This window comes from Mobula birostris, chromosome 7, assembly GCF_030028105.1.
Source record: "Mobula birostris isolate sMobBir1 chromosome 7, sMobBir1.hap1, whole genome shotgun sequence".
NCBI lineage: Eukaryota > Metazoa > Chordata > Chondrichthyes > Myliobatiformes > Myliobatidae > Mobula > Mobula birostris.
This window is the reverse complement of record NC_092376.1, coordinates 177,141,366-177,169,035: the sequence shown is the minus strand read 5'-3', so window position 1 is coordinate 177,169,035 and position 27,670 is coordinate 177,141,366. Positions and strand designations below refer to the sequence as shown.

General features: G+C 45.2%; 3 protein-coding genes across 4 annotated transcripts in view; 1 reads left to right on the top strand and 2 right to left on the bottom strand.

Annotated features, from left to right (window-relative positions):
• Window positions 1-4,527, top strand: part of golga6l9 (golgin A6 family like 9) — a 75,027-nt gene extending 70,500 nt beyond the window's left edge. For both annotated transcript variants that reach the window (XM_072264149.1, XM_072264150.1), the window contains one exon: window positions 3,420-4,527. In XM_072264149.1, coding sequence (XP_072120250.1) covers window positions 3,420-3,481 — 62 coding nt within the window. In that variant the 3' untranslated portion in view covers window positions 3,482-4,527. The remainder of the gene's footprint in view (window positions 1-3,419) is intronic.
• Window positions 466-27,670, bottom strand: LOC140200606 (SLC35A4 upstream open reading frame protein-like). Its single transcript, XM_072264152.1, has 4 exons — window positions 27,621-27,670; window positions 26,267-26,365; window positions 19,187-19,380; window positions 466-1,017 (listed from the first exon to the last, which is right to left on the bottom strand). The coding sequence occupies exons 1-4, from the start codon at window positions 27,633-27,635 to the stop codon at window positions 1,005-1,007; spliced, it is 321 nt and encodes a 106-aa protein (XP_072120253.1). The 5' UTR covers window positions 27,636-27,670; the 3' UTR covers window positions 466-1,004.
• LOC140200604 (probable UDP-sugar transporter protein SLC35A4) lies at window positions 12,605-19,180 on the bottom strand. Its single transcript, XM_072264151.1, has one exon. The coding sequence runs from the start codon at window positions 18,609-18,611 to the stop codon at window positions 17,640-17,642; it is 972 nt and encodes a 323-aa protein (XP_072120252.1). The 5' UTR covers window positions 18,612-19,180; the 3' UTR covers window positions 12,605-17,639.

Genomic DNA, 27,670 nt, shown 5'->3' with positions numbered 1-27,670 from the left:
CCCCCCTCACTCTTCTGAACTCCGGCGAGTGTAGGCCCAAAGTCATCAAATGCTCCTCATAAGTTAACCCTTTCATCTCCGGGATAATTCTCGTGAGCTTCCTCTGGACCCTCTCCAATGCCAGCACATTTTTTTAGATAAGGGACCCAAAACAGCTCCGGAACTCCAAGTGTGATCTGACCAGTGCTTTATTGCCATGCTCTTTCATCCACGAGCTTATCAAAGAGCTTCTTAAATTTCCCTAATGTATCAACATTCAGTTGAAAGTATCAAAGTAAATCTGGATAATGAGGTCCTAAAAGAGTGCAGCGGAGAAAGGGAGACAGTAATTTAAATCCTCTAAAATGTGGAACAGCGAGAGATTATTTACACTATCGGGAATTCTATGAAAGGGCAGACTACATTAAGTAGAACATCAAAGTCAAAGTCAAAATAAATCTATTATCAAAGTATGTACATTCCAGATTGTTTAATGTCATTTCTAGTACACAAGTGTAAAGGAGAACAAAATAATTGTTACTCCAGATCCAATACAGCCCAAAAAATAACAGTAAGATAAAGAACACAATAGTACTAAAAAATATACAAATACATTGTATTTCCATAAAGTGATGCTATGCACAGAGGTTGTCTGTACCTCAAGTGACTCTGACAGGAAATGATAAAGTCGTGGTGGTTGCGGGTGTGTAGACAGGTGGATTAGTGGGTGGAGGTGTTGATCAGTCTTACTGCATGGGGAAAGTAACTGTTTTTGAGTCTGGTGGTGCTGGTGTGGATGCTACGTAGCCTCCTCCCTGATGGGAGAGGGACAAACAGCCCATGAGCAGGGTGGGTGGGATCCTTCATGGTGTTACTGGGCCTTTTCCAGCACCTTTCTGTACATACGTCCTTGGTGGCAAGAAGCCGGCATTCATCATTATTTGTAATCGCAGATTGTCTTTCTTTGTGCATTGGTTGCCTGTTGGTCTTTGTTTCTGTGTGCTATTTCATTGTATTTCCTTGTTCTACTGCGAATGCCTGCAAGAAAATGAATCTCAGGGTTAGTAATCAGTACTCATGACCTTCTACAGAGGCACAGTAGAGAGCATCCTAACTGGTTTGTTAGAGTTGTTGGGGAGGGTTTAAAGGACTCTGGCACAGATGGTAAAAAAGCAAAGATAGCGTGCAGTCAAACTGTCAGAGTGGGCAGGCAGATGATAGGACATAATTGCACCCAGTAGGGTATCAATGGATTCCAGTTGCAAAATCAAAAACAGTCACAAATGCAGCAGTCAAAGTGGTCCACATCTCAGCTACTGTTGGGAGGCCTGTATATAACTGCCATCAACGTCCTTTTACCCTTGCAGTTTCTTAACTCAACCCACAAGGATTCAACATCTTCCCATCCTACGTCACATCTTTCTACTGATTTGATGCCATTCTTTACCAGTAGAGCCACACCAACCCCTCTGCATATCTTCTCATCCCTCCGATACAACGTGTAACCTTGCTTCACCTTGCTTCAACTGTCCTTCAGCCACGATTCAGTCAGGCCACAACATCATACCTGACAATCTGTAATAATGCAACAAGATCATCCACCTTATTTCCTATACTGTACTCCGTGCATTGAGATATAACACTTTGAGTGCTGCATTTGTGACCCTTTCTGATTTTGCAGCTTGAATCCATTGATACCCTACTGGCTGCAATTATGTCCTATCATCTGCCTGCCCACCCTGACAGTTTGATTGCACGCTATCTTTGCTTTTTTACCATCTGTGCCAGAGTCCTTTAAACCCTCCCCAACAACTCTAACAAACCAGTTAGGATGCTCTCTACTGTGCCTCTGTAGAAGGTCATGAGTACTGATTACTAACCCTGAGATTCATTTTCTTGCAGGCATTCGCAGTAGAACAAGGAAATACAATGAAATAGCACACAGAAACAAAGACCAACAGGCAACCAATGCACAAAGAAAGACAATCTGCGATTACAAATAATGATGAATGCCACCAAGGACATATAGTCATAGTCATAGTCATACTTTATTGATCCCGGGGGAAATTGGTTTTTGTTACAGTTGCATCATAAATAATAAATAGTAATAAAACCATAAATAGTTGAATAGTAATATGTAAATTATGCCAGGAAATAAGCCCAGGACCAGCCAATTGGCTCAGGGTGTCTGACCCTCCAAGGGAGGAGTTGTAAAGTTTGATGGCCACAGGCAGGAATGACTTCCTATGACGCTCTGTGCTGCATCTCAGTGGAATGAGTCTCTGGCTGAATGTACTCCTGTGCCCACCCAGTACATTATGTAGTGGATGGGAGACATTGTCCAAGATGGCATGCAACTTAGGCAACATCCTCTTTTCAGACACCACTGTCAGAGAGTCCAGTTCCATCCCCACAACATCATTGGCCTTACGAATGAATTTGTTGATTCTGTTGGTGTCTGCTACCCTCAGCCTGCTGCCCCAGCACACAACAGCAAACATGATAGCACTGGCCACCACAGACTCATAAAACATCCTCAGTATCGTCCGGCAGATGTTAAAGGACCTCAGTTTCCTCAGGAAATAGAGGCGGCTCTGACCCTTCTTGTAGACAGCCTCAGTGTTCTTTGACCAGTCCAGTTTATTGTCCATTCGTATCCCCAGGTATTTGTAATCCTCCACCATTGTCCACACTGACCCCCAATGTATATACAGAAAGGTGCTGGAAAAGGCCCAGTAACATCATGAAGGATCCCACCCACCCTGCTCATGGACTGATTGTCCCACTCCCATCAGGGAGGAGACTACGTAGCATCCACACCAGGACCACCAGACTCAAAAACAGTTACTTTCCCCAAGCAGTAAGGCTGGTCAACACCTCCACCCACTAACCCACCCTTCCACACCCCCAACCACCACGACTTTATTGATTCCTGTCAGAGTCACAGACATTCCTGTGCCTAGCATTACTTTATGGGCATACATACAAGCAATCTATGTCTATAAGCTATGCATTTATATTTATTATGTTTTAGTTATTGTGTTCTTTATCTTATTGTGATTTTTTTTGGTGCTGCATCAGATCCAGAGCATCAATTATTTCACTCTCGCTTACACTTGTGTACCTCTTAAATCCGAGCCAGCAGCTTCCGAAGATATCAGTGCTGGGGAGGCTGGTGCCCATGATGGAGCTGGCTGAGTTCACAACTTGCTGCAGCCTTTTGTGATGCTGTGCAGTGCTGCCTCCATACCAGGCGGTGATACAACCACAGTGTCCTTGATGATACTCTTAACCCTCCCGGGACAACACACCGAATGCAGGGTCTCAACCTGAAACGTCAACCATCCCATACCGCACTGACCCACCAGGTTCCCACCAACCCACTGTGTTCCACCAGTAGTCTGTTCTTCTCCTGAGTCCGTGTTCTCTTTACCCTGCAGTGATCGCACATCTACGGGATCAACTCTCTGCTACAGGACTGCGGGAAGAATTGCCACGGTGATGGGGAGAGGAGGCAGACCCACCTCACATTGAACGGTTTGACTAATGATTAGTGTGCACATACATCACATCGTTGGATCATCAAGGTTTCAGTTTGGAGAGTTACAGAAACTTAAACTGTATTATCTTCCCATTTCTGGCCTCACTATTACATGGCACAGGTCGCAATCCCTAGAGGTCCTGTCCTTTAACTTAGCACCAACTCCCTGAACTCACTTTGCAGAACCTCACCCCTCTTCCATCCTATAACATTGGTACCTATATGCACCACGACCTCCGGCCACTCACCCTCCAACTTAAGAATGCTGAGGACTCCATCTGGCACCTGCGAGGCAATATACCACCTGGGAATCTCGTTCTTGTCCACAGTGCTCCCTTTCTGTTCAGGATATTTCACGCACCCACTAACCTCTGTGTTAAATACCTTACCTCGGACACCCTGCCCCCTAGTCTTTCCTGCAATCACATTAAATTCATGCCCCCTCACACTAGCCATCCTGCCCTGGGAGAATGTCTGACTGTCCACTCCATCACTGCCTCCAGGGGTACGTGGAAATAAAAAACTTCAGGCTAGATGATGGACGTGAAGGAATAAGTTACAAGTAAGGACAGAATGGGAACGACGGGGGCTAGCAAGGCCTAAATAGGTTGAATGGAACATAGAACATCCTTCTGATACAAAAAAAACCCCTCAGTATAGAGTCTGAGATGAGTCATTGGGCACAGCACAGAAACAGGCCCTTCATCCCATCCAATCTGTGCTAAACTATTGTTCTGCCTCGTACCATTGATCTGCACCTGGACCCCAGCCCTCCACAGCCCATCCATCTGTGTTCTTATCCCAACTTCTCTTAAACATTGAAATCAAACCTGCACCTGCTGCTTCCACTGGCAGCTCCTTCCACGCACTCACCACCCTCTGAGTGAAGAAGCTCCCCCTCAGGTTCCCCTTAAACATTTCACCTTTCACCCTTAACCCATGATCACTAGCTCTAATCTCACCCAACCTCAGTGGAAAAACGCAAACACGAGGAATTCTGCAGATGCTGGAAATTCAAGCAACACACATCAAAGTTGCTGGTGAACGCAGCAGGCCAGGCAGCATCTCTAGGAAGAGGTACAGTCGACATTTCAGGCTGAGACCCTTCGTCAGGGTCCTGACGAAGGGTCTCGGCCTGAAACGTCGACTGTACCTCTTCCTAGTGAAAACTTCCAAGAGGATGGGGTGCGTTGATGTGTGTTGCTCAGTGGAAAGAGCCTGCTTGCATTTACCCTCTCTATACCCCTCATAATTTTCTATACATCTATCAAATCTTCCCTCATTCTCCACGCTCCACAGAATAACATCTTAATGTATTCAGCCCTTCACTATAGAAACATAGAAACATTGAAAATAGGTGCAGGAGTAGGCTATTCGGCCCTTCGAGCCTGCACCGCCATTCAATATGATCATGGCTGATCATCCAACTCAGAACCCTGTACCTGCTTTCTCTCCATACCCCCTGATCCCTTTAGCCACAAGGGCCATATCTAACTCCCTCTTAAATATAGCCAATGAATTGGCCTCAACTGTTTCCTGTGGCAGAGAATTCCACAGATTCACCACTCTCTGTGTGAAGAAGTTTTTCCTCATCTCAGTCCTAAAAGGCTTCCCCTTTATCCTTAAACTGTGACCCCTCGTTCTGGACTTCCCCAACATTGGGAACAATCTTCCTGCATCTAGCCTGTCCAATCCCTTTAGGATTTTATACATTTCAATAAGATCCCCCTCAATCTTCTAAATTCCAGAGAGTATAAACCTAGTCGATCCAGTCTTTCATCATATGAAAGTCCTGCCATCCCAGGAATCAATCTGGTAAACCTTCTTTGTACTCCCTCTATGGCAAGGATGTCTTTCCTGAGATTAGGGGACCAAAACTGCACACAATACTCCAGGTGTGGTCTCACCAAGGCCTTGTACAACTGCAGTAGTACCTCCCTGCTCCTGTACTCGAATCCTCTTGCTATAAATGCCAGCATACCATTCGCCTTTTTCACCGCCTGCTGTACCTGCATGCCCACTTTCAATGACTGGTATATAGTGACACCCAGGTCTCGTTGCACCTCCCCTTTTCCTAATCGGCCACCATTCAGATAATAATCTGTTTTCCTGTTTTTGCCACCAAAGTGGATAACCACACATTTATCCACATTAAATTGCATCTGCCATGAATTTGCCCACTCACCTAACCTATCCAAGTCACCCTGCATCCTCTTAGCATCCTCCTCACAGCTAACACTGCCGCCCAGCTTCGTGTCATCCGCAAACTTGGAAATGCTGCATTTAATTCCCTCATCTAAGTCATTAATATATATTGTAAACAACTGGGGTCCCAGCACTGAGCCTTGCAGTACCCCACTAGTCACTGCCTGCCATTCTGAAAAGGTCCCGTTTATTCCCACTCTTTGCTTCCTGTCTGCCAACCAATTCTCTATCCACATCAATACCTTACCCCCAATACCGTGTGCTTTAAGTTTGCACACTAATCTCCTGTGTGGGACCTTCTCAAAAGCCTTTTGAAAATCCAAATATACCACATCCACTGGTTCTCCCCTATCCACTCTACTAGTTACATTCTCAAAAAATTCTATGAGATTCGTCAGACATGATTTTCCTTCCACAAATCCATGCTGACTTTGTCCGATGATTTCACTGCTTTCCAAATGTGCTGTTATCACATCTTTGATAACTGACTCCAGCAGTTTCCCCACCACCGATGTTAGGCTAACCGGTCTATAATTCCCTGGTTTCTCTCTCCCTCCTTTTTTAAAAAGTGGGGTTACATTAGCCACCCTTCAATCCTCAAGAACTAGTCCAGAATCTAAAGAGTTTTGAAAAATTATCACTAATGCATCCACTATTTCTTGGGCTACTTCCTTAGGCACTCTGGGATGCGGACCATCTGGCCCTGGGGATTTATCTGCCTTTAATCCCTTCAATTTACCTAACACCACTTCCCTACTAACATGTATTTCCCTCAGTTCCTCCATCTCACTGGACCCTCTGTCCCCTACTATTTCCGGAAGATTATTTATGTCCTCTTTAGTGAAGACAGAACCAAAGTAGATATTCAACTGGTCTGCCATGTCCTTGCTCCCCATAATCAATTCACCTGTTCCTGTCTGTAGGGGACCTACATTTGTCTTAACCAATCTTTTTCTTTTCACATATCTATAAAAGCTCCTCAGCTCCTCAAGTTCTGGCAATAACCTTGTAAATTTTCTCTGTACTTTTTCAATCTTATTGATACCTTTTCAGTAGGTAGTGACCAGAACTGCACACAATACTCCAAATTAGGTCTCACCAATGTCTTATACAACTTCAACATAGCATCCCAACTCCAGTATTCAGTACCTTATGAAGCGCAATCTGCCAAAAGCTTTCCTTTTGACCCTATCTACCTGTGACAACACTTTCAAGGAATTATGGATCTCAGATCTCTCTGATCCATACCACTCCTCAGTGCCCCACCATTCACTGTGCAAGTCCTAACCTGGTTTGTCCTCCATACCTCACACTTGTCTGCATTAGGAGGACATTAGGGGGAAAGGAGGACTGTCTTGTCTCCCTTTCTCTTCACCATTTACACCTCGGACTTCAACTACTGCACAGAGTCTTGTCATCTTCAGAAGTTTTCTGATGACTCTGCCATAGTTGGATGCATCAGCAGGGGAGATGAGGCTGAGTACAGGGCTACGGTAGGAAACTTTGTCACATGGTGTGAGCAGAATTATCTGCAGCTTAATGTGAAAAAGACTAAGGAGCTGGTGGTAGACCTGAGGAGAGCTAAGGTACCGGTGACCCCTGTTTCCATCCAGGGGGTCAGGGTGGACATGGTGGAGGATTACAAATACCTGGGGATACAAATTGACAATAAACTGGACTGGTCAAAGAACACTGAGGTTGTCTACAAGAAGGGTCAGAGCCGTCTCTATTTCCTGAGGAGACTGAGGTCCTTTAACATCTGTCGGACGATGCTAAGGATGTTCTACGAGTCTGTGGTGGCCAGTGCGATCATGTTTGCTGTTGTGTGCTGGAGCAGCAGGCTGAGGGTAGCAGACACCAACAGAATCAACAAACTCATTCGTAAGGCCAGTGATGTTGTGGGGATGGAACTGGACTCTCTGACGGTGGTGTCTGAAAAGAGGATGCTGTCCAAGTTGCATGCCATCTTGGACAATGTCTCCCATCCACTACATAATGCACTGGTTGGGCACAGGAGTACATTCAGCCAGAGACTCATTCCACCGAGATGTAACACAGAGCTTTATAGGAAGCCATTCCTGCCAGTGGCCATCAAACTTTACAACTCCTCCCTTGGACAGTCAGACACCCTGAGCCGATAGGCTGGTCCTGGACTTATTTCCTGGCATAATTTACATATTACTATTTAACTATTTATGGTTTTATTACTATTTATTATTTATGATGCAACTGTAACAAAAACCAATTTCCCCCGGGATCAATAAAGTATGACTATGACTATGACTATGACTATTAAATTCCATCTGTCATTTTTCATCTCATTTTTAAGCTGCTCCTGATCCTTTTGCAAGCCTTGATAGTCTTCCTTGCTCTCCACTGTATCCCCAATTTTGGCATTTTCTACAAATTTGCAGATTCAAATAACAATGAATGCAGCACCGATTCCTTTGACACACCACTAGTCATAGTCCTCCAGTCAAGGAGGCTGTGGTCATCTACAATCATTCTCTGACTACTCCCCCAAAGCCCATATCTAATCCCATTTACTACCTCATGCAGAATATTAAGTGACTGAACCTTCTTGACCAACCTTCCATTCAAGACCTTGTCAAAGGCCTTGCTAAAATCTATGTAGATAACATTCAATGCCTTGCCTTCATCAACTTTCTTAGTGAGAAAAACACTATAAAATAAGCAACACACACAAAATGCTGGTGAATGCAGCAGGCCAGGCGGCATCTATAGGAAGAGGTACAGTTGACGTTTCAGGCCGAGACCCTTCATCAGGATTAACTGAAACTAACTAAAAGAAGTTAGTCCTGACTAACCCTTCTTTCTTCTTTCAGTTTACTTCTTTCAGACTAACTGAAAGTCCCTTCCTTCAGTTAGTCCTGACGAAGGGTCTCGGCCCGAAATGTCGACTTGTACCTCTTCTTATAGATGCTACCTGGCCTGCTGTGTTCCACCAGCATTTTGTGTGTGTTGCTTGAATTTCCAGCATCTGCAGATTTCCTCATGTTTGCACTATAAAATAAGATTGGTTAGACATGACCTACCATGTACAAAACCATGTTGACTATCCCTAATCAGTCCCTGATTATCCAAATACTTACATATTCAGACCCTTAGAATACCTTCCAATAACTTACCCACTCTTGATATTAGGCCTATAATTTCCTGGCTTACTCTTAAGAGCCTTCCTTTGACAACAGAACAACATTCGCTATCCTCCATTCCTCCAACACCTAACGTGGCTAAGGACATTTTAAATACGACTGCTACAGCCCGTTATCCTGTTGGGCGGCTCGAAGGCAGTGGAGCTGGACCTGTTGCCAGCGACTACCGTCACCCAAGGAGGAAGGTGTCGGAGGCGGCGCATGGTCAATCAAGTGGTGCAAAGAATTGCCTTGGACATTTTTTCATGTCCAAGACCTTGTTTGACATTGGTAATGTCAAGTGCTGCAAGTCTGCTTCGCTGGTGCACTGGTGAGATCAATGGTGGGGGAGCTGAGTGGTGCGGTTTAGGCCCTCGTGCTACAGGGTTGCCTGCTGCATCCGCCCAGGGATGGAGGTGCCAGAGTCGGTGGGGTGGGTGTGGGGGGGGGGGGTTGCTCTGTGTATTGCACTCTACTGCTGATGCAAAAAAACCCAGAGTTCATGACATATGTGAATGCTGGTAAACCTGATTCTGATACAGTATTATTATTAAGAGGAATAGATAGAGTGGATAGCCAGCGCCTCTTCCCCAGGGCACCACTGCTCAATACAAGAGGACATGGCTTTAAGGTAAAGGCTGGGAAGTTCAAGGGGGATATTAGAGGAAGGTTTTTTACTCAGAGAGTGGTTGGTGCGTGGAATGCACTGCCTGAGTCAGTGGTGGAGGCAGATACACTAGTGAAGTTTAAGAGACTACTAGACAGGTATATGGAGGAATTTAAGGTGGGGGGGGGGTTATATGGGAGGCAGGGTTTGAGGGTCGGCACAACATTGTGGGCCGAAGGGCCTGTACTGTGCTGTACTATTCTATGTTCTATGATATAGGTTTCTATTGTTCACTGAGAATCGAGAATCGAAGGGAGCAGGTAGAAGGGAAGGAGCTGGGAAAAGGGGAAGGAAGCGGGAAGCATCAGAGAGACATTCTGTAATGATCAATGTATGTGGAATTAAATGAGCTTGCCTGGTGTACTAGGGCTGGGTGTGTCTGCGCCTGTGTCAGCCCGCACTCCAGCCCTTGTTCTCTGCCACCTGTCCCACCACCCTGCGGCTCTCCACCCTCACCATTCTTTTCTCCTGCCAGATTTACGAAGTTGCTTTCCACTCTTCTGGACCGAGATCTCAGATGTTGCTCCCAGGATTTGTTGGAGCCACTTTCCCAGGTGTCACAGCTCCAAGTGCTCTCATTACCACTGGGATTACTCTGGCTTTAACCTTCCACATCCTTTCTATCTGCTCTTTCAAGCCCTGGTATTTCTCCAGCTTCTCGTATTCTTTCTTTCTGACGTTAACTGTCATTCGGGATTGCCACATCTATTCCTATTGCTTTCTTCTGTTCCTTGTCCAGTATTACTGTGTCTGGTTGGTTGGCCAGTACCTGCTTATCAGTCTGTATTGGGAAGTCCCACAGGATCTTAGCTCTGTTATTTTTCACCACCTTCTCGGATGTTTCCCGTTTGGACTTGGGAGTGTCCAATCCATACTCAGTGCAGATGTTCCTGTACACGATTCCTGCAACTTGGTAGTGTCGTTCAGTGTATACTGTCCCTGCCTGCATCTTGCACCCTGCTACTATGTGCTGAATGGTTTCAGCGGATTCCTTGTACAGTCTGCATCTTGGGTCTTGTCTGGTGTGACAGACCCCTGCTTCTATTGTTTTCATGCTCAGCGCCTGTTCCTGTGCAGCCATGAGCAGCACCTCTGTGCTGTCCCTCAGCCCTGCCCTTTCCAGCCATTGGTAGGGTTTTCTTGCGTTAGCCATATCTGGTGATGGTACATCTCATGCAGTGGCTTGTCCTGTCATGGCCTCTGGTCCTCTGGCTCTGCTTCACCCATTTCCATATCCCTGCCTGCTGTCTGAGGTATTCTCCTAGCAGGTCATCTTTAGGGGGCCATTTTCCTGACGTACTCATGGATATTTTGTATTTCTTCCAGGACTGAGTCCTTGACACTTCCAAGCCTGTCCTCCTTTACTTTGGTGATTGTACAGTCGTTCGATGTTAGACTTTGGATGGAATCCAACATGTAATGTTAGTAGTTTCCAGGTCTTGATGTCAGTGGCTACCACATTCACCCTACCAGTCCTTGGCCAGCACACTATTGAGACGGTATCTGATGACTGGTAGGGTGAATGTGTTGATGGCTCTGATCTTGTTCTTCCCATTCAGCTGGATGTTTAGGACCTGTCTCACTCTTTGAGGGAACTTGGATGTTACAGCTTTCCTTGTGTCCTCATCGTGGCTTCCATGCACCTGCAAGATCCCCGGTTATTTGTAGCTTCCTGTACATCTGGTTTGTGGCCTTCAGGTAACCTGACTCCTTCAGCCTTGATGTGTTTGCCTCTTTTCACTACCATCCAGCTGCACTTTCACAGTCCAGCTGACATCCCAGTGTCTCTGTTGTACACCCTTGTCAGGAGTCAATGTCTCTTTCATTTCTGGCATACAGCCTGGTGTCATCCATATACAGGATGTGGATGATGGTCACTCCACTCGAGAACCTGTACCCACATCCACTCTTTGAGACGATCTGGCAGAAGGGGGTTCAAGCCTATGCACAACAGCAGTGGGGATAGTGCATCACCCTGGTATATTCCACATCTGATGGTCACGTGCTATTGGCTTTGAGTTAGCTTCTAGCATTATCCTCCAATGGCCCATTGAGTCCTTGATGGAGGTCCTTATTGCCTTGTTGACCTTGTACAGAGACAGGCACATCAGGAGGGACAGGGAGAGATGGGGAGACGGAGACCCCCCCCCCCCCGGAAAGATTTCACTGCTAATGCAATGGTCTTTCTGTAGAAGCAACGTTTGGGTTATGGTTACAGATAATGGGTGCTTTGGAATGTGAGCTGGGTCTTTTGTTCGGTGGGAGATGGAGAGAGAAGATGCTGGAGAGAATCATTTGTAGATACTACCTGGTAGAGAGATCATGATTCCATGGAGCCAAGGACCGAGATCGACTGAGGATCGGTGAATTGAGCTCCAGCTGGTACACATTTGACTGTTTAATTATAATGGGCCCCTTTTGTTTTTTTTCTTTACTAACCCTTTAGTCATAAATATAATTCCTTTAATCGTATGCAGTGTACTGTCTGTTGTTTCTTGGCACAGATTTGTAACAGGGTAGCAAATTACACAGCATCCACACAAACCGGTGTTTGGGGTGGGAGGGTCGTCTCAATCTCATGGTTTAGCGGGACCAGAGTGTGTATTTCCTGGACTCAAACAGCCAAGGAAACCAGTGAAGTTTCATGTGTATATACCCGAGACTTTTGTACAGTACTGTATATGTACTATATATTAGTCCCCAATACAGTAATGATAGCAACCACAGAACTATATGTTTTGTACTCTGCAGGATTGTTGGTGCTATATTCTGCAACTTGACTCCAAAGGAACACTATTTCATTTAGGTGTTTCAATGTACGGTTGACTGATGACTGACAATTAAAGTTGAACTTGCAGAACAAATTCCAATGTATTGAATAGTCCATTCTAACCGATAGCTGGGTGAGGGTGTGAGAGAATGAAATGATGCATTTACCCAACACTCAGACCTTTCACTGATATCCACCCTTGAATTCAACAGTCTAAACCCCGTAACCTCTCAGTCATGCGCCAGTTCATAAATCAGAGTAAATAACACTCAGTCTCTAGGCTTTGCATCATAAAATATCTTTATTTCATAATGTGTCACATCATCATATAGATATAGTACTTGTACCAGGTCCAGTATTTTAGAGCTACTGATACTGAAACAGGCAAATGGATTTTCCTTTAAGAAATTTTCCCAAAGTCGTCACCGACAACCTTCAAATAAAATGTTGGGAATCACGCACCAGCAGCAACTACAACTAAAAACCACTGTCTGCTCTACTTTTCTGGTCTTTGTGAAGAATTACAAACTGAAGTGTCTGGGTCAGACCAGAACTCCATAGTCTGTTCAGAGCTCAGTGCAAGAAATACAAGGGTGAAAATGTTTAGTCCGGCACCATAAAGTTTTGTCCTGTTCAGAGGAAGCTGAGCGCTTCAGGCAAGAGCTCCAAGAACCGTCCGTACTGTCACTTTATTTGTCTGTCTGCACCACACTAACACTGTAGTCAGCATTGTTTTCTTTTTTGTACTACCTTCCGTACTAACTTTGAACTTGTGCTTTGAATAAAACTCAAGAGATTGTGCAGATGTTGGAAATAAGAAACACATACAAAATGCTGGAGGAACTCAGCAAGCTGCCGTCTGACTGTCGAGTTCCTGTAGCATTTTGTATGTGTTGTGAAACACCTTTTATAATTGTTTCCATTGTAAATACATGCTTGTATTTCTATAATTGCACATTTTATTCCATATCCATACTTTAACCTCTAACATTGTTTTGTTATATAATTCTTTATAACCGTTGAATTTGCTTTGCACATTGCACCAACGTACATTAAATTTCTAAATCGGTGGATTTTGATTCATTGGGCCAATGGTTAATAAGGCAGCCACTTAATTTGGGACAACTCTTAAAGAACAAAAATCAAGAAAATTGCGAGGATTCGCCTTGTTTATTTGGAACATTATGCTGCTACTTTGAGGCAGAAGACTGTTGCCAAACAGCTTCTAACTAACGTCAGTCACGCGTGGTCGTTAAGACATTATACCGTGCTGAGAGAGAACAGTTAAGAAACTGCATCAGTGGTGTGCACTTGTGTTCAAAAAGCAGAGATTTTTGTCACTGATAATCAACGAGAAATATGCAGCAAGAGATTTCAGAACTGTTTTGCTCACCATGGTTTCAAGCATTCAGGCTTAGAAGCGCCTGGGAGTAAAAATGAAATGATTTCATTATTTCACCAAGTTAGGAATTATGAAGCAGTCATCAATAACATTGTGTGAAGGCAGTTCATTATCTACACTAAGTGTCTGCATTGCTTTTGCTTATTTACACTCAAAAGAACGTACACTGGCTAAATTCCTGTCAATAACTAATAAGAACTAATACAGTTTTATAGTACTGTAAAAGCATTGATAGTGTTCCAATTTGCTCTGTATTTCATTTAAATACATAATTTGTTACCCAGTTAAATGGTAGTTTGTACTTTTTCTACCTTTTTAACAATTTCCATGAAACCAGCGAATTGGGGTAGCCATTCAAAATGTACTGGTCCCAATGTGACCCAATTAACCAGAATGCATTGTAAATGTGAATGTACATGGCGAATAAAGTTGATCCTTGATCTGTTCTGCACAGCATACCAAACAAAAAAAAACTTTTCCCTGTTTCTCGGTACATAGGACAATAATAAAGCAAGAACAGAAACCTAAAGTTTCCTCAAGGTGGAAATGCTGTTGGCTGAGATTGCAAAAGTGGCTGATTAGCTACAGATCGGTTCAGATTTTAGTTAGAATTAATAAGTACAGATCTGTACTACAGATTCAGAGCACATTGGACCACAAAAGTTATTGGACTAGAGTTACCTTACCCGTACCTTCGATAACAAACAGTAATCAAACTGAAGGTGCATTTTGGAAGAGATCCTAATACCACCAGCACCAGATTTCATTAAACTGTGCACTGAACTGCGCGCGCGCACCCCCCCCCCCCCCCCGAGGAACTCAGCAGGTCTGGCAGCGACTACTGAGAGGAATAAACAGTCAACATTTCAGGCTGAGATCCTTCAACAGGACCGGAAAGGACAGGGGAAGATGCCAAACTACCTTTCCTGTCCTGATGAACGGTCTCAGTTGAAATGCTATTTATTCCTTTCCATAGATGTTGCCTGATCTGCTGTGTTCCTCCAGCATTGTGTGTGTATTGCTCTGGATTTCCAGTATCTGCAGAATCTCATGTTTAGCAAATAACCTGTACTCTTCTAATAGCAGGACTAGTGTTCTCCCAGGCAGCAGGGAGCAGAAATCAATTTGTCCCATTTCTGTGTCACATTGTTGGAGAAGAGAGTGTGTAACAACAAAAAAAAAATCAGGCACCGATTTAAAATCCTTTATAGAGAAATCCAGTCTCTAACTTCCATCAGGTATTTATTTAAAATTTAAAATTAAAAACCATAGAAGTATGTTAAAAAAACTAATGGCAGCTAAGAAATTTGGGGGGGAAAAACACTCTTGCATTGTTTTCATTAGTTATGTAATAAAGGCACAAGTTGTCTGAAAACTGGAAAATGGTTTCAACGTCACTGAAGAACCATGGTTCCCTGCGCTCCACTGTTTACGGGTTGTGTGGGTGGTACGGAATGAGAACTCCACCCCTGCCACCCCAATCTCTTGGACACAAGACTTAAACTTCCCAAGTGCAATGCTGGCACTAAAGGCCGCTTGATTAGGGATGTAATATTGAAATGTTTATGACATTGATGAAGTCTAATTGGGAGAGGGTTTCATGTCAAAGATCTTTTAAGACGTGTTCCGGTCTCTGATGTGAAACATTGCACAAAAGCTGCCTGACCAGTTGAGTATTTCCAGTCTTGGATCACAGGCCAAGTGTCTAAACCAGCCACACCGCTGTATTATAGATTCCCATTGGGAAGATGAAACAATAATAAAAAATAAGGCAATGGACGGGTATGCTTTTGACACAAGATACTGCTACTTCAGCCTAGAGCAGGGGTTCCCAACCTTTTCTTATGCCATGGACGTACAATTAAGCTAGGTTGGGAACCCCTGGCTTGGAAAGAGTTAAAACAGTGCTTGCAACAGCGCTTAAAATTGTCACACATCCTTTAAAAGATTGTGACAGGCATTTAACCCTGAATGTTGCCACAGCTTTTCAAATAATATATCTCTATTCAGCAAAAAGCCACATATATATTTCCTCTATATTCCAAATAATCATTAATACATGCTTCATTTGCATACATTCAAATACTAATTACATCACTGAAGCAAAATAATAGGTGACAGATCAAGGAGTTACTTTTTTCCAGCAAGTTCATTCACAATATGTAAACACAAATAGTTCCTTCCAGCTGCACAAGATCTGAAATGGGGCTGAGACGGCGGTTGTCTATGATGCGGTCACATCAACACAGTGAGGAGTTATCTGGGGTATGATTACGGATCCGCAAAAAAGACAAATTTGCTGGAAATTTCCAACCCATTCAGCACCTTAAATAAAACACTTTGGTTTTGCTGGTGATACCAAAACATACTCAGAAATTAACGTAGACCAGGGAGATCAGAAGACTAATATCTGTGCAGCTAATATCACTGGGGAGCATGCTACCTGGCCTGAGTGTGGAATCGGTCTTTGTAAATACACTTTAATGTCAGTCACCTGACTATATAAAGTGTAACATCAAGACACAATCAGCCTTGCTCCAATGACCTCCAAAAACTCACTCCTGAGGTGAAACCACATTCTAGATGGGCTGAATGGCCTGTTTCTTACTGTAGTGCCTCTATGGCTAAGAGGTTAGCGGTTAATACATCTCATGTTTTATTGCCTCATTATAGGATTTGGAGGATCTAGAGAGGGTGCAGAGGAGATTCACTAGGAAGATGCCTGAACTAGAGGGCATGTCTTATGGGGATAGGTTGTGTGGGCTAGGACTTTTCTCTTTGTCGTGAAGCAGAATGAGAGGTGACTTGATAGAGGTGTACAAGATGATAGAAGCATAGACAGAGAGCACAGCCAAAGACCTTTTTGCAGGGTGGAAATGGCTAATAAGATGGGGCATAATTTTAAGGTGACTGGAGAATCTGAGGGGATGTCAAGAGGTAAGTCATGCTGCCAGGGGTGCTGGACGTTTAAGAAACCCATAGGCAGACACCTGGGTGATAGAAAAATGGAGGGTTACGTGGGGCAGAAGGGTTCGATTGACTTTAGTATAGGTTAGTAGGTCGGCACGGTCTCGTGAGCCAAAGGGTTGTAAAGTTCTATGCGGTAATTGGGACACATTTACAAAGGACCCTCTCACTCCAGCAGTATGTGGACTAGCTTACAGCAATGTCCAGCAAGCAAGGCTACGTTTGACTGACCAGACGTGCTCCCCGTACACAGGCCAAGATACAACAGCTTTGAGATGCTACCAGATCCAGTTAGAGTAGATGAAGGCCTTGACAACATTGCTCTCACAGAAGAATGGAAAGCCAAGGCAACAACCTGGGCAGAAACCTGGTTAAAAATTGGGGAGAAATCTTTTCTATGGTCACATACCCCAACCGTGAGGATTTATTCAGAGATGCAGTGTGGAACAATCCCTTCCAGCACAACAAGCTGTGCTGGCCAGCAGCCCACCGACTTGACCCTAGGCTAACCACAGGACAATTAACATTGACCAATTAACCTACTAACTGATAAGTCTTTAGACTGTGGGAAGAACCTCATGGGGAGAACACACAGACAATGCCCCAATTTAACTGTGACACCCTGAGCTACAATAGCATAGCGCTAACCATTATAATCCTGTGGCACCCAAATCTGAGGATGATGAGTGATGATCGTTTTGGTGTAGTACCTTATGCCCAGAGTTCAACAGCTCCTTAAGACTCGGAGGAGGATTAGGCCATTTGGCCCATTAACTCTGCTCCAACACGGCTGATTTACTATCCCTCTCAACTCCAAAGTAGATAAGAATAGAATTTGAGAAGCAGACAGCCAAAGTGCCCTTGTTAATTTATCGGGCATTGAGTGTGGGCCCAATTTTTCTGTAAACATTGAAGTGAGGGAGCAGATCGAGATGAAAAGCTCTCAGCTGGTGCTACCCAATGTTGTAGTAGAGATGAATAGCTACGCAGATCAGGGCTGCGGCTACATAGAACAAGGGGGTGAGCTCCATGCTGAACAGGGCGACGGAGAGCCCTGCGTTAACAAACATGGAGCAGGAGATCACGAAGAGGCGGGTGATGCCGCTGCCATACTTCATGATGGCGGACATGAGGAGCCCGTTCAGGGCCTGTGAGGCCACAATGAGGGCCACCCACGGCGAGAAGCCCTGGAAGAAGCCAGCGTCTGCGGGAGAGGAGGCCAGGTGCGCTGCAGCATTGGCAGCCACCCCGAAAGCATACAGGAAGAAGTTCTGCAGGCTCAGAGGTAGTGGCCGTGACTTCAGCGCCCACTCGGTCCAGGCTGCGGAGAGACCAGACACCGTACAGTACAGGGCGCAATAAGTGGCACCCAGAGGAGTGAGGTAGGGGCGAAGGGGTCCCAGGGACTCCCGGTCATCATGCCGACGGACGGAGCCAGCGTGACACGTGCCAGCTGCTGTCAGGAGCAACAGTGCCAGCCAGCGGCGGGGGGAGAGATGCCGGCGCAGGAGGAGGCCACAGAAGGTGGCGGTGGCCACGATCTTGAGATTACCCAGAACCTGAAAGGTGATGGGGTCCATCTGCTGCTGCATGTGGACTGCCAGGTTGTTGTTGATGGCGTAGAGGGCGGCAGGCAGGGCGAAGGGGACGGCAGCCATTAGGGAGGCTGAGGGGGAGAGTGGGACCGGTGGGGAGTGTCTGCGGGGAAGGAGGAGGCCGACGGCCGATGCACACAGTTTGACCAGCTCGGTCAGCACCACGACAGAGGAGCTGCTAAAGGGGACCTCCAACCCCACCTTGCACAGGGTGAGCAGGGGGGCATGTGAGCCGTAGGCCAGTGCAGAGACCAGTAGTGCCAGCGCCCAATACAGCTGTCCTCTCAGCCGGCCTCTGTTGGTGGCAGTGGCATCCTCCCACAACTCCATCCCCTTCCCACTAGACAGAGGCCTGCCAGAGCAATTCAAACACTTGAAAGCAAATGCCAACTGGTGCTATAAGGTAGGAATGAGGCCGGCCAAGCAGCTGAGAGGACAGCAGAAAACCAACCGTTTTGCAGGCACCCGTCTTTCAGAGCCGGTGTTAGTCTCATGTACAGGAGCCTGAAGATCCACACTCAACAGTTTAGAAACAGCTTCTCCCTCTCTGTCATCAGATTTTTGAACAGTCCATAAACACAACCATGTACTTTGCTCTACTTATTTATATTTCTTATTCTAACTTATAATAATTTTTTTATGTATTGCACTGTCCTGCTGCCGTAAAACAAAATTTCACGACGTATGTTCGGGGATAATAAAACTTGATCTTGATTCAAGTTAGTCCAGTCAGCCTTCGGCAATACTTGGGGTATCTTGACCCCAGGCTGGCATCCAACTCTCCCCACTGCCTTCTCCTCCTCCGGAGACCAGCTGGTGGTTGGAGACGCTAGAAGCCGGCTTGGAAGCTGTGGCGAAGTTTGGGGTGGGGGGGGAGAGAAAGAGTTGGAGTTGGAGATCCTTACTTTGGTCCCTTCTTCAGGGAGTTCAGGTAGTCTTTGACAGAATTTTCCACGTTGGGGATGTTGTAGTTCTGGGCTGCATAGATCCCAGTGACTGTGCCCACCAGCACGCCCAGCACAGCAGATGCCCGCAGCTTTGCCACCACGTAGCCAGCGAGGAAGCCCTTCAGGAACGGAGAGGCGAGTAGCGAGCCACCCTGTAACAGGTAATGGAATAGGTATATTGTTACGTATAGCAAGATACAGTGAAAAGCTTGTCTGGCATACTGTTTATTCACCGAGCAGAATGCCAACCACCACCAACGCCCCCCCCCCCCCCAAAGGCTGTAAATTCAAGCTCAAGTTTAGTTGTCATTCAACTACTCACACACAGACAGCTAAATGAAACATTATTCCTCTGGGGCCAACGTGCAAAGCACAGCACGTACAGTCACACAGGTTCCTTAAGGTTGTCATAGCTGGGGGGGATAGTGAGGATAAGCTCCCAATGGCATGCATATCAAATAGCCTCTGACAACCAAACCCAGCTGCTGGCTCAGCCACTAAGCCTGGTGGAACCGTTTCTACAGACAGAAGAGGCAAAGGCAGGTTAGCTGCACCTTAACATGGGTCTCATCAGCCATGGTTGATCAAAGAGTTTAAGGCTGACTGGCAACTCCTGCGATGCTGCTGGTGCCACGTCGTATCGGTCGGTTTCTTTGGATTCATCGGCTGCGCGGAGTGGAGAAGCTTGTTACTTGGGCAACAGCTTACTCTCCATATTGTGCTGACCTGGCTTGTATATCATGCAGACAGCTAGAATGCAGCATCTGTGGTCGGCCCAGACCAATGCCAGACCTCACAGTCACACACAGCACATAAAGTTACGATAGCACATACAGTCATAAAATAATGGTAGCATAACTCTCTTGGTGTCATGGCCTGAACATTGATGGTGCATGGGATGCTGTCCTGAAGCCAGGTTTCCGCAAGAACAAGCACGCAGCAGTTCCTCATCTCATACTGGGTAAGCAGTAGATGAAGGCAATCCAACTTGTCTTCCAGAGAGCGAACACTGGACAGCCAGCCTGCGGGAGCTATGCCCTAACCCAGCACAGATTCCAGCATGTTGCTGCACCTCTTCTCTCCCACACTGCCTCTGGCGCCTCTTCCCCGGGCGCATGGATCCCACAGCATGAAGGCCTGGTCCACACAACAACCAAGGCCAAGCAACTCCCCCAACGTCAGTCTCACCAATGAACTGTTTCCATTTCTGGTGTTCTAATGCAGAGATCATTCAATTTGTACGTCCTGAACACATACAAGACTTGTATGTGTCCACGACAAAGAAGCGGGAATGGAAAAATCATTGCAGGAACAATCTACCCTGAAAACTCTTTTCCAAAAGCTCCCTTCTGCAAAGTGTTATACCTCAACCTCAGTGGAAAAAGCCTGCTTGCATTTACCTTGTCTATAATCCTCATGATTTTGAATCTCTCTATCAAATCTCCTCTCAATCTTTAACATTCTAAAGAATAAAGTCCTAATCTATTCAATCTTTCTTTATAACTCAGGTCCTCCAGAGCCAGCAATATCCTTACAGGTTTCCTCTGCACCCTTTCCAACCTTGTTTATGTCTTGCCTGTAGGTAGATGACCAAAACTGCACACGATACTCCAAATTAGGCCTTACCAACGTCTTAAACACCTTCAACTGAACATCCTATCTTCTGTACTCAGTACATTGATTTATGAAGGCAATGTGCCAAAAACTTTCCTTACAACCCTGTATCTACAGGGCTTATAAAAAGTATTCACCCCCTTGGAACTTTCCATGTTTTGTTTTACAAAATTGAATCAGTGGATTTAATTTGGCTTTTTTGACTCTGATCAACAGAAGGACTCTTTTCTGTCAAAGTGGAAGCAGATCTCTATAAAGTGATCTAAATTAATGACAAATGTAAAACCTTGCAGTCAAGGTGTTTCAATTAATTGTAGTAAAAATACACCTGTATCTGGAAGGTCCAACTGCTGGTGAGTCAGTATCCTGGCAAAAACTACACCAGGAAGACATAGGAACACTCCACGCAACTCCACGAAAAGGTTATTGAAAAACACAAGCCAGGAGATGGATACAAGAAAATTTCCAAGTCACTGACTATCCCCTGGAGTACAGCTATTTCAACCATCAAGGAATGGAAAGAATACGGCATAGCTGCAAATCTGCCTAGAGGAGGCTGTTCTCAAAAACTGTGTAAAGGTGCAAGGGGACTAGTGAGGGAGAAAGAAACCTGTGTCTTCTGGAGGAGTTACAAGCTCTAGTGGCTGAGATGGGAGAGACCGTGCATACCCAGGTGCTTCAGCAGTCACAGCTTTAAGGGAGAGTGGCAAAGAGAAAGCCACTGTTGAAAATAAAACACCTCACATGAAAACTCAGAGTTTGCCAGAAGGCATGTGTGGGACTCTGAAGTCAGCTGGAAGAAGGTTCTCTGGTCTGATGAAACCAAAATTGAGCTTTTCAGCCATGAGACTAAACGTAATGTTTGGCACAAACCAAACACCACACATCACCAAAAACACACCATCCCTATTGTGAAGCATGGTAGTGGCTGCATCACGCTGTGGGGATGCTTCACTGTAGCAGGCCGTGGAAGGTTTATGAAGGTAGAGAGTAAAATGAATGCAGCAAAATGCAGGGAAATCCTGGAAGAAAACCCTGATACAGTTTGCAACTGAGACTTGGGAGGAGATTTATTTTCCAACAAGACAATGACCCCAAACATAAAGCCAAAACTACATAGGAATGGCTTAAAAACAACAACGTTGATGTCCTGGAGCGGCCAAGTTAGGGTCCAGACCTCAATCCAATTAAGAATGTGTGACTGAACTTGAAAAAGGCAACCTGACAGAGCTTTAGCAGTTTGGTAAAGAAGAATGGGGAAAAATTGCAGTGTCCAGATGTGCAAAGCTAATAGAGACCTATCCACACAGACTCAAGGCTGTAATCGCTGCCAAAGGTGTACCTACTAAATACTGACTTAAAGAGGGCAAATACTTATGAAACAAAATAATTGATTGTATATTTATAATTAATTTAGATGACTTTGTACAGATCTGTTTGCAGTTCAACAAAAAAGAATCTTTTTCTGTTGACTGGTGTCAAAAAAGACAAATTAAATCCAATGTGATTCAATGTTGTAAAACAATAAAACATGAAAACTTCCAAGGGTTGCAAATACTTCTGATAGGCACTATACCTGTGACACCACATTCAATGAATTATATACCTGTGTTCCCAGATCCCGTTGTTCTACCACACACCTCAGTGCCCTACCAACTCTGTGTACGACCTACCCTGGTTGGTCCTACCGAAGTGCAAAACTTCACACTTATCTTCCCTAAATTCCATCTGCCAGTTTTCAATCCATTTTTCCAGCTGATGCAGATCTCTCTGCAAGCCATGATCGCCTTCCTCACTGTCCACTACACCCCAGTCTTAGTGTCGTCTGCAAATTTGCTGATCCAATTAACCACATTATCATTCAGATCATTGACACAGATGACAAACAAAGGACCCAGCACCAATCCCTTTCTTTTTAAAATCTTTTTCATTATTAAAGATCAACAAAAAGATAATTAAGTCAATATGTACAATAAAGAATTAAATTAGCAAATAACTGATTAACAAAGCTAAGCAATATATCAATAATTAAGAAAAAATAAAGTGTTAAGTCTGAAAGAAAAAAAAGAGAAAAAAAACCCCTACTAACTAAAAAAAAAATGAAAAAAAAAACCGATTGGGAGCACAACCCTGGAGCAATACGTCATACAAGCTTCCATAAAAGAAAAACATCAATCTGCCAACTCAAATCCATTTAAACAAAAATTGGAAGGAAACCATATTAATTAACTCAAATCAGATGATAATAGTGGGCAAAAGAACCCCTCCCATGCACAAAGCCATTGTGACAATCCTTAACCAGTCCATGTCTATCCAAATACTTATATATCCAGTCCCTTAGAATATCTTCCACTAACTTTCCCACTCGCCCATCTATAATTTCCTGCTTTCTGTTTAGAGCCTTTTGAAAACAGCAGAACATTGGCTATCCTGGTACCTCTCCTGTCGCTAAAGATGTTTTAAATATCTCTGCTATGACCCCAACAATTTCTGAGCTTACCTCCCATAGGATCCGAGGGAACACCTTGTCAACCCTTGGGGAACTATCCACCATGATTTTCCTCAGGGAGGCAAACACCTCCTCCTCTGTAATCTGTACAGGGTCCGTGAAGTTGATGCCACTTTGCCTCATTTCTATAGACTCTGTATCTGTCTTCTGAGTAAATACAGATGCAAAGAATGCATTTAAGATCTCCCCATCTGTTTAGGCTCCATACACGGATTGCCACTCTGGTCTTCCAGAGGACCAGTTTTGTCCTTTGCAATTCTTTTCCTCTTAACATACCTGTAGAATCCCTTAGGATTTTCTTTCATCCTGTCTGCTAGAGTAAACTCATGCCTTCTTCTAGCCGTCCTGATTTCTTTCTCGTGTTCTCTTGCATTCCTTGTACTCCATAAGCAACTCATCTGTTCCTACTTGCCTATACCTGCTATGCATCTCCTTTTTTCTCTTAAGCAGGGCCTCAATATCTTTTGAAAGCCAAAGGTTCCTTATACTTGTTATCTTTACTTTTTATACCAATAGGTACGTACTCTCAAAATTTCACTTTTGAAGACCTCCCACTTTCCAAGTAGACCTTTGCCAGACAACAGCCTGTCCTAATCTCCACTTCTGATACCATCAAAGTTGGCCTTTCTCCAATTTAGAATCTGAAGCCAAGGACCAGGCCTGTTTTTGCCTACTTACTTTGAAACCAATGCATTGTGCTCAGCGAATACAAAGTGTTCCCCTACACGAACTTCTGTCATCTGCTGTCTCGTTCCCTGATAGCAGATCCAGTGTCACACGCTCTCTCATTGGGACTTCTACGTACCGATGAAGGAAATTTTCCTGAACACATTTGACAAACTCTAAGCCATCTAGTCCTTCTACAGTGTGGGATTCCCAGTCAATCTGTGGAAAGTTAAAATCACCTACAACAACCTTATGTTCCTTGCAACAGTCTGCGATCTCTTTACAAATTTATTTCCCTAAGTCACTCGGACTGTTGGACAGTCTGTAATATAGCCTCGGTAATATGGTTATACCTTTCTGCTTTCTCAGTTCCACCCATATCACCTCACTAGACGAGTTCTCCAGTCTGTCTTGACTGAGCATGGCTGTGATATTCTCCCTGACTAGTATCACCACCCTCTTTAATCCCTCCTACTCTGTCATGTCTAAAACAACTGAATCCCAGAATATTGAACTGCCAGTCCTGCAAGCAATTCTCACTATGGCTACATCAAAATTCCAGGTGTTGATCCACGCCCTGAGCTCATCCGCCTTTCCTACGATATTTCTTGCATTGAAATATACAGTACGCAGATCAGGATATTAGTCACACCATGCTCAACTTTTTGATTCCTGACTTTGTCTGAGGCCTTAGCAACATTTGCCTCTACAACCTCTCCACTAACTGTTCTGGCACTCTGGTTCCCATCTCCTTGCAATTTTTTTAAAATTGTCATAATTGTTAAATGTTGTTTTGTGTTGCATGTCATGTCCTGACCAACACACCATAGCAAGTTCCAAATACAGGTAAACCTATGTGGTGAATAAAGTTGATTCTTGATCTTTGACAATATTTAACAGGTACTGGGACAGGCTGCTGGTGTGGAAAGATTGAGAGGGATACAGGCTAATTGGAATGCTTAGTTGGGCATCTTGGCTGGCAAAGACTAGACGAGCCAAAGGGCATGTGTGGCTCCAAGATCAGGCATGGTGTTACTGGAGAACTCAACAGGACACCAAGCTGAAGTAAATCTATTATCAAGGTACGTATATATCACCATCTACTACCCTGAAATTTGTTTTCTTGTGGGCATTCATGATAAAACAAAGAAACATAGAATCATTGAAGAACTACACACAAAGATGCACAAACAACCAATGTGCAAAAAAAAGACAAACTGCGCAATACAAAAAACACACAAGTAAGACTGAGAACATGAAATGAAGAGACTTTGAAAGTGGGTCCATAGGTTGTGGGAACATTTCAGATTTAAGGTGAGTGAAGTTATCCATGCTGGTTCAGGAGCCTGAGGATTGAAGGGTAATAACTGTTCCTGAACCTGGTGGTCTGAGCCCTGAGGTTCCTGTACACTTCTTATCAAAGTATGTCTAAATTGTACAACCTTGAGATTTGTCTACTTACATGCAGCCACAAAACAAGAAACCCGAAAGAACCCAACTAAAAATCAGAGCAACACCCAATGCGCGGATTAGGATAAAACACACAAATTGTTCAAACAAGAGAAGCAAGCAACAGCTTTCAGAGTAAAAGAGAATCCATTGCCCTGAAGCCTGGAGCAGCCAGAACAGGCCCACAGCCTCAGTTCAACACACAGTGGAGCAAATCGTAATGACGCTTGCAGACACAAAGCCTGGACCAACCGGAGCTTGCCTTGGCGCCAGAGAGCGAGCAGAATTAGCCTAACCCACACCTCTGGTCCCTGACACCCAGCCTGGCTTTTAAATTGCTCAAACAACAGGTCGTCCCTGCATTAGGATCTGGGCTCCACTGCAGTGATACCCTCCGGGCCCGGACCCCACTGCCATGTTCTTGCCCATACCCAGCCTTTCCAAATCGGCCCGGCACTTAGTCAATCCAAGCTCGCTCTCGGTTTAGGTGGATGGGCGCCAAAACTCCTCCACTCATTTTTTTTTCTCCACTTTGTCCACTCCAGTTCCGTCTCCGACTTCATCTCAAATATGCCCCGACCTCTCTCTGACTCTATCTTGCACTCGCACGCCTCAACCCTTGGATCAGCCTTGCCTTTGCTTGCCTCTTCGTTGTTTGCGGTACCATAATTATCCACAGAGTACTTTATTGTATTTCTTGCTTTGAAAACTGCCAGTAAGTTGTTGCCCATCAGTAGATCAATCTTAAACCGTACTATTCACAGGGGGGGTTAAATCAAGGTAATTTATTTCATACTCACGTTCGGCAGTCCCATCTGAACCTCCTCCTCCACCTTCCGCTGGATGCTCTCCAGTTGACCCTTCAGCTGTGCAAGGTCCTTCAACTTACCCAGTGTGTCCTGCGGCAAGAACAAAAGTTACCAGATAAAAATCTGTAAAAACAACCCTCCCTCTTCTCTTCACCCCTCCTAGAAGCCCAGCCTGAGGCCCAAAACATCCTCACCTTCTCTGCCTCACTCTGGTGGCCCAGAACCCACACCATCCCACCTCTTCCCCCCCCCCTACAGCTCTACACTCACCTATCTCATGCTCCCTAACCCATCTTCACCCCACCCATCGTCTTGCCCCCATCTCTCCATCCCTTCCACAATTCCCAATTCAAACCCCATCTCCTCACTCCTACACCACTCCCCTTGCCCACTCCATCCTTCCTAACCCCTCCCCACCTCTACTCCATACTCGCACCCCATCACCGTCACATCTCTTCACAACCAGCTCACAATCCTTAACAGCATCTCCCTCTCCGCAGTTCCCCGTCTCTTCACCCCATACCACTCCCCATGCCCACATCATCCTTAATACCCCCATGTCACAGCATCGCCCAGCTCCTAGCCCATCTCTCTCTTCGTAGTCATAGTCACTTTATTGATCCCGGGGGAAATTGGTTTTTGTTACAGTTGCACCATAAATAATTAAATAGTAATAAAACCATAAATAATTAAATAGTAATATTTAAATTATGCCACGAAATAAGTCCAGGACCAGCCTATTGGCTCAGGGCGTCTGACCCTCCAAGGGAGGAGTTGTAAAGTTTGAAGGCCACAGGCAGGAATGACTTCCTATGACGCTCTGTGCTGCATCTCAGTGGAATGAGTCTCTGGCTGAATGTACTCCTGTGCCCACCCAGTACATTATGTAGTGGATGGGAGACATTGACCAAGATGGCATGCAACTTGGACAGCATCCTCTTTTCAGACACCACCATCAGAGAGTCCAGTTCCATCCCCACAACATCACTGGCCTTACGAATGAGTTTGTTGATTCTGTTGGTGTCTGCCACCCTCAGCCTGCTGCCCCAGTACACAACAGCAAACACGATCGCACTGTTCCTGCCTCCCAATGCCCACACTATTCTTGCTCCCTGCCCCACTCATTTCCCCATCCAGGGCGAGTGCCCTATACCCCCGTCGCTCCTGGCCCCTCCCAGGTGTGGCACTGAACGTCATTCAAACCCGAGGCCTCAGCACCAGTCCGGTCTCGATCCCGCCGCGGCGGTTCTCTTCCATTCGCTGCCCGCTGATCCCCTCGTCCCGATCCCCCTCCCTCTGCCAACCGCAACCCCCGAATACCCCCGCCGTCACCTCAGGAACTCACCTTATCGTCCGCCATCTTACCCGCGCCGGCGCAGTCCTCCCTCGCCGCCA